The sequence below is a fragment of the Orycteropus afer genome, unplaced genomic scaffold (genome assembly GCF_000298275.1).
Source record: "Orycteropus afer afer isolate SDZICR_OR568_19922 unplaced genomic scaffold, OryAfe1.0 scaffold00343, whole genome shotgun sequence".
Classification (NCBI taxonomy): domain Eukaryota; kingdom Metazoa; phylum Chordata; class Mammalia; order Tubulidentata; family Orycteropodidae; genus Orycteropus; species Orycteropus afer.
This window is the reverse complement of record NW_006921930.1, coordinates 1,738,723-1,745,210: the sequence shown is the minus strand read 5'-3', so window position 1 is coordinate 1,745,210 and position 6,488 is coordinate 1,738,723. Positions and strand designations below refer to the sequence as shown.

The following is a 6,488-nucleotide window of genomic DNA, read 5'->3' as shown; positions in this document are numbered from 1 at the left end:
GTGGCACTCAATTACTGTCAAGAGCCACCTGAGAAGAAAGGCCTGGTGATCTACTTCTGAAAGATCACAGCCAGGAAAACCCTATGGAACAAAGGTCTACTCTCTGAGTCACCAGGAGTTGGAATGTACTCAAGGGTAACTGGCTTTTTCTTTCTTTTTTGGTTGGGGCAGCTTTCCTTGACAGCTGAGCTGGAAAGGATTAAACTGGTTGTGGCAGTTTGGGCGGCAGGGTGGGCTTTGCTGGAGATAAGCAAGTTCCAGGCTGCCCTTAGGCAGGCCTCAAAAGGCGTCCTTAGGATGGAAAGAAAGCTCCAATTAATACGAACTGACTTAAAGCATGCCTCCCCTGTATCAGGGCACCTCAGGGTACCCATTTAACCATCACTGCGACCCTATGAAGCTGATGTTTTATCATTCTCGTTATACTAACGTGGAAGACTGTGGCTTTGAACACTTGAATGGTTTAACCAAGGTTATGTAATTAGGAAGACATGGGGGCAGAATTCAAACCCGGGCTGCCCCATTCTGGAAGCTCTTGATGCAGCAGGGTTAAATATGCCACGAAGAACCCACGTTCCCGTAGCGGTAGCAAGAGAGAAGCATGGATAAAACTAAAAGCTTCGTTCTTCATGTTGGCGAAGTGCTGGGATTGTCCTTCCAAATCTCTGCCGAGGCTCAAATAACAGCACTTCCAAAACAGAGGAGTAGGAACCAACTTCCCTCTCTGCTTCTTGTGCTCGAGATCGTGGACTGAAAGACTGTACTCGTCTCATTTCCAATGCAGGACTTCCTGCCTTTCCCCACTCCGCCTCCGGTCCCCGACATTGAAATGTGGGAACTTCCCCAACACGTAGGGGTCAATCGGGGGCATCAAATCCAAAACAGGCGCGATGAAAGGAGCGCCGCAACCCCTACCTTCGCAGAACGTGCTCCTCCAGGGGCCGTCTGCTTGCAGTAAGAGCTCCAAAATTGGCAACCCAGGCCTCGCAGCCGCCTCTCTTTTGCCCACGTTCCCCAAAGCGAGAACAGGAGGGTGGTTAACAATGAAAATTGCAGCGGGGGCTTAAGTAGGCAGGCCCTTAAACGCCGGGCGTTGGGCAAAGGGAGACCCCCAGGACCTCAGGCGCCCAAGGCTACCGCCCCGGGGCGCGCAGAGGCGGGGAGGGGCCCTCCGGACTCTTTCCCAGCTTCCGCTGCCCAGGCTGCGGCAGCCGGACAATGCGCGGCCTCTTTTCCGCCGGGAGTTAGGGAGGGGACTTGGCCAGATTAGGACCCGCGCCTTCCGTCCGCAGCCCCCCTTCCGCGCCAGCCGGCCGCGCCGCACCGGCCACACTCAGGTGGTTTTCCGTTCGTCAAGGACCGGCCTGGACACTTTTATATAACAATAGCGCTTTGCGCGCCCGGAATGCGTCTCTCCGCCGCCGCGGCCCCCGCCCGGCGACGCCTCCATCCGGCTGCCCGCCTCGCCCCGCCCCGGAGTGCCCTGGGCCGGCTAGCTTCTGCTCTGCAAGTTACCTGCTGGCTTACCAGAGCGGTCGAGGCGTTCCCCAAGACTCCCTGTCCTCCTTGGGAGCCTGGGAGTCCCGGCCGGACTCCTTCGCGGCCCGCCCCCATCCCAGGCCGCGGCGGAAGCCCAAGACCAGGTCTCTGCTCCGCACGGGTCGCCAGCCAAGGCTGAGCTGGGAGGTTGGACAGCGGGCGGTCGCGAGAAACGCAGCGCGCAGGCGCGGGCAGTGCTCCGTGTGTGCCTGGCCAGGGGAGGTGGCGGTGGGCGGCCCAGGAAAGGGGGACTGCGCAGATGTGGGGGACAAAGCCATGCGGGGTGAGGACTGAGGCCAAGCGCAGGCAGTGAGGCTCCCCTCCAACTGGACTTATCTACAGTATCCAGTCGTCGAGCCCGCCAGCTGAGCCCCCGCAGCTTGTAAACTTTTCCAGAGAACTTACCTCTCGCCTCGCTGATGGCGGGCACGCCTGGCCCGGCCCAGCGCGCCTTAGTGCACCTCACCCAGGCAGTCCCGCCAGACCGGCTCCTCGGTCGGAAGCCCAGCTCACTGCCCAGAAATTATTAACGAGCGCAACCCCCCCGCCTGCGGTGGGGGGCTGTAGGGGCTTTACTTAGGGCCCCAGAACAATGGTTCCTAACGCCCCACGATGCCGAAGCAGAATAAAGCATCCGGTTGCCCAACGAGTTTGGTTATGCAGCCTTTATTGTTTTTTTTTAATAAAACTTTATAGAAAGCTTTTTTCTGCTTATTTGGACAAGCAGACGTTTGTTTGCTTGCTTGCTTTAAAATGTTTCAACCAAATCCTGCTTTGTTTCGAAAAACGTTGGATTAGCATTTAACACTTCATCGATCACTAAAGCCCAGGCAGTTCACCAGTCCCAACACCGCCTCAGCTAAAAGAACATCAAGCAAACAGAGCTGGGTTCTTTAAACTGGCAAATAAATGCCACACACCGTCTATAAGGAGGGCGGGGGGGGGGTGTCAAGGCGTTCTCCGTCCCAAATGAGTTTGAAGGGAAGAAGTCAGCCTAAGTTTTCCCTAAGCCACCTCGCGAACATTAAGCATCTCGAACAAGGGCTTTTGTGCCTGCTAATTGCACCATTTGTGCGCAAAAGTTCCAGTGCGAAGTGTCAACTCTCAACAAAAGGAAACCTGAGACAACTGGAGTGCCCTGGTTTATGTGCCCGCTCCTCCTCCACCGCCGCCGCCTCCTCTTTCTCCTTCCTCCCGCCGAGCCTGCTGTTGCAGCTTGTTTGCACTGGGGCTTATCCGGAGCGGAAATTCCTTTCCGTTTTTGTGAATGACAAACTCATTAACAATTCATCAACACAACCTGTTCCAGCCGGCCCGTCCCCACGGCAACAGCCACTTCCGCAGCGCGCTCATTGGCTGGCTCTGAGAATGTATCCATTGAGACGCTCGCTGTTTGTATCCATTGAGGAGCTGCCTAGCGCAGGGGTTGTGCGAAGACTGAGACCGAGGGACAGTGAGCAAATAGAGGCTCGAATAAGCCCAGGAGAAAGACACCCGGGTGGGTTTGAGGTGCAGCCTTGGAGGGAGGGATTAGGAGCCTCTGGACTTTTTTTCTTTCTCTCGGTTCAGTAGCACGGAGTCCGGAGTCCGGATTAATTGGATTTCATTCACTAGGGAGGGACAGAACTGTCTAGGCAGCTCCATTCAGAGAGATCCATTGACACCAAGAGCGGCAGCAGCACAGTGCAGAGGGAACCGCCGGCTTCCCTTCTGTCTCGCCCTCCCCAACCGCTAACCCGGTTTGGGAAAGGCGAGGCGGAATCAAACCCTGCTCCGGGAGCGGCAGGTTAGCTCGGCGCACTCGGCCTATGCCTGCCCCGAGGGGCGTCTGGTAGGCTCTCTCCTTCGCCCTCAGCTCGACCCTCATGATAGATAAGCTCAGACCCGTGCCCTTTGCGTCGGAAATGGCGATCAGCAAGACGGTGGCGTGGCTCAACGAGCAGCTGGAGCTGGGCAACGAGCGGTTGCTGCTGATGGACTGCCGGCCGCAGGAGCTGTACGAGTCGTCGCACATCGAGTCGGCCATCAACGTGGCCATCCCGGGCATCATGCTGCGGCGCCTGCAGAAAGGCAACCTGCCTGTGCGCGCGCTCTTCACGCGCGGCGAGGACCGGGACCGCTTTACCAGGCGCTGCGGCACCGATACCGTGGTGCTCTACGATGAGAGCAGCAGCGAGTGGAACGAGAACACGGGTGGCGAGTCGGTGCTCGGGCTCCTGCTCAAGAAGCTCAAGGATGAGGGCTGCCGGGCGTTCTACCTGGAAGGTATGTTCCCGAGGCTCCGCGCGTCAGGCCGGGCGGAAGGTGCAGGGTGCGGGACGCGCGGTCTGCACTTGTCCGTGCGGCGCTCGGCTGGGCTCCTCGGAGCGTCGCTGCTCGGCCAACTTCTCCGCCGCCCCGCCGGGGCCAGGAACCGCGCGCGTTCCGCACAGGGTAGCCGGTCCGGCGCAGAAGCTTCCGGCTGGAGGTGCGGGCAGTGTCTTTCGAACGAATTTTTTGGCTTTCTATGTTCAGCATCCTTCCTATTACTTCACTTTTTGTCGACAGATTTCGAACTAAGATTTGCAGAATCGGAGAGGTCGTTTGGGTGCAGATTGGTTGTTCTTTAAGATAGTCTGAAAAGTTGCCATTTTGTGCGTTTTCGGATCCAAGGGGGAAAAGGGACGGTCATTCGTTCCGATCCCGAGCGTGCATTCAAGTGTGTTTGTATTTTTTAATTTGGTGGTCTGTGCGTGAGGGGGGGGGATTGTCGACTGCGGCTCTCACAAGCTGTGAAAACTACTACGGGATCTCGGGTTACACTATTGCTTTTCTCATCTTGGCAGGTGGCTTCAGTAAGTTCCAAGCCGAGTTCGCCCTGCATTGCGAGACCAACCTAGACGGCTCGTGTAGCAGCAGCTCGCCGCCCTTGCCAGTGCTGGGACTCGGGGGCCTGCGGATCAGCTCCGACTCCTCCTCGGACATTGAGTCTGACATTGACCGAGACCCCAATAGTGCCACTGACTCGGATGGCAGTCCGCTGTCCAACAGCCAGCCTTCCTTCCCGGTAGAGATCTTGCCCTTCCTCTACCTGGGCTGTGCCAAGGACTCCACCAACCTGGACGTGTTGGAGGAGTTCGGCATCAAGTACATCTTGAATGTCACCCCCAACTTGCCGAATCTCTTTGAGAACGCAGGAGAGTTTAAATACAAGCAGATCCCTATCTCGGATCACTGGAGCCAAAACTTGTCCCAGTTTTTCCCTGAGGCCATTTCTTTCATAGGTGAGACTAATTAACGCTTGTCACTCTGACTTTTAAATGCAAATTTCCCAGCCACTCATAGAGTTAAAGCTTTTAATCGTTCTTGCTATTTGCTAATTTATCGTACTGCAGGTCTCTAATGTTCAGAAGGCAGTCTTAAAACTGGTTTATCGCCTTGCTAAGGCAAGTGCCTTTTGACATGGTTACAGACCAGGGAGGTCACTGAAATGCAATTTCTTCAATCTTTGAACTTAGTCATTAGAAAGGGGGAGAGGGTGAGGTTGTGATACCAAGACACCGGTTTGACAGTATAAGGGCTTAGAGGAACTCGCTGTTGACAAGGAATTTTAGCATTACTTTACAATTTTAAAAGACCTGGGAGTTATTTTAGGACGTCAAGTTAGTTGTTGGAAAGCCTTCGAATGCTAAATGTTGTCCAGTTGAGTGATATTGGTGATCCCGGTAACAGTAAGACAGTGCTGGTAATGTGAACCCAGCAGGAAGAACTGTAGGCTGGAAGCCTGGGAGAAGTGACTCTCCAGGCGTTGTAATGCATTTCCTATTACAAAGGAACTCATTTTCAGGCCATGTCGACATCCTGTTCCTCCTAATGGGCTGTCCCCTGTGACTTCCCTCTCTCTTTTAAAAATGCCTGAATACCTCCATTGTTAGCTACACAACAGTTGGAGAATAATTTAATAGACCCTGGCAGTCTGCTTGTCTGTATAAAAGGCATTCACAACCATATTGCAGGGTTTCTGGTATTCACATGCTGGGGCAAAGAATGCCCACATTAAGAAGTTTCTTGTTGGTAGAAACTTAATACAAAAGCTTCCTTTACAGAAAATATCTGAAATATGTAATTGTGCACTAGTGTACATGTTTTATCTCAATGATACATTTTCTGCTGCCTGCTGGGCTAAACTGCCACACACGATTTCTTTCTTTCTTTCTTTAATTAGTTCATTGTTTAGACTCATCATTCACAAAAGGTGGTTTTGGTCTACTGAAATCTCGCCTTTCTTTTCATGTGTTCACAGATGAAGCCCGGGGCAAAAACTGTGGTGTCTTGGTGCATTGCTTGGCTGGCATCAGCCGCTCGGTCACCGTGACTGTGGCTTACCTTATGCAGAAGCTTAATCTGTCGATGAACGATGCTTATGACATTGTCAAGATGAAGAAATCCAATATTTCTCCCAACTTCAACTTCATGGGCCAGTTGCTGGACTTCGAGAGGACACTGGGGCTGAGCAGCCCCTGTGACAACCGGGCCCCGGCTCAGCAGCTGTATTTCACCACTCCCTCCAACCAGAATGTCTACCAGGTGGACTCTCTACAATCCACGTGAAAGGGCCCCATACCCCTCCCTGATGGGTTGTGGCCATTCCTTCAGCAGTTTCCCTTGGCAGTATCAGCTGGGCTGCTTTGTTTGTGTGTGGCCCCCAGGGTCAAAATGACACCAGCTGTCTGTATCAGAAAAGGTTACCAAGTACGGAATTAGTTATTACGAAGTGAGAGATTTGCACCATTCCCTATGGAAGAACAGGACATGCATACAGGCAGTAGTTTTGCTCTGTACCCAGGTGTACAGCCTACCCATGCAGGGACTGGAATTCCAGAACTTCCAGGTATATAGGGTAGGACCAAGTGGTAGGGTAGGAGCATGTGTTCTTAAGGCCTTCTATGGCTGTTTCCTTTGCATCTGGA

At 53.8% G+C, this 6,488-nt stretch overlaps 1 protein-coding gene across 1 annotated transcript; it reads left to right on the top strand.

Annotated features, from left to right (window-relative positions):
- The first annotated feature begins 3,404 nt into the window (after nucleotides 1–3,404).
- DUSP6 (dual specificity phosphatase 6) lies at nucleotides 3,405–6,129 on the top strand. Its single transcript, XM_007952513.2, has 3 exons — nucleotides 3,405–3,804; nucleotides 4,365–4,802; nucleotides 5,822–6,129. Exons 1-3 carry the CDS (start codon nucleotides 3,405–3,407, stop codon nucleotides 6,127–6,129), a joined length of 1,146 nt encoding a protein of 381 aa, XP_007950704.1.
- Nucleotides 6,130–6,488: the final 359 nt, after the last annotated feature.

What these genes read in the sequence shown, in the direction of transcription:
- DUSP6 (XM_007952513.2), top strand. Translation starts at nt 3,405, where the DNA reads ATGATAGATAAGCTCAGACCCGTGCCCTTTGCGTCGGAAATGGCGATC. An exon ending in CCGGGCGTTCTACCTGGAAG is followed by an intron (nt 3,805 to 4,364) that starts GTATGTTCCCGA and finishes TCATCTTGGCAG; the next exon opens with GTGGCTTCAGTAAGTTCCAA. An exon ending in TGAGGCCATTTCTTTCATAG is followed by an intron (nt 4,803 to 5,821) that starts GTGAGACTAATT and finishes ATGTGTTCACAG; the next exon opens with ATGAAGCCCGGGGCAAAAAC.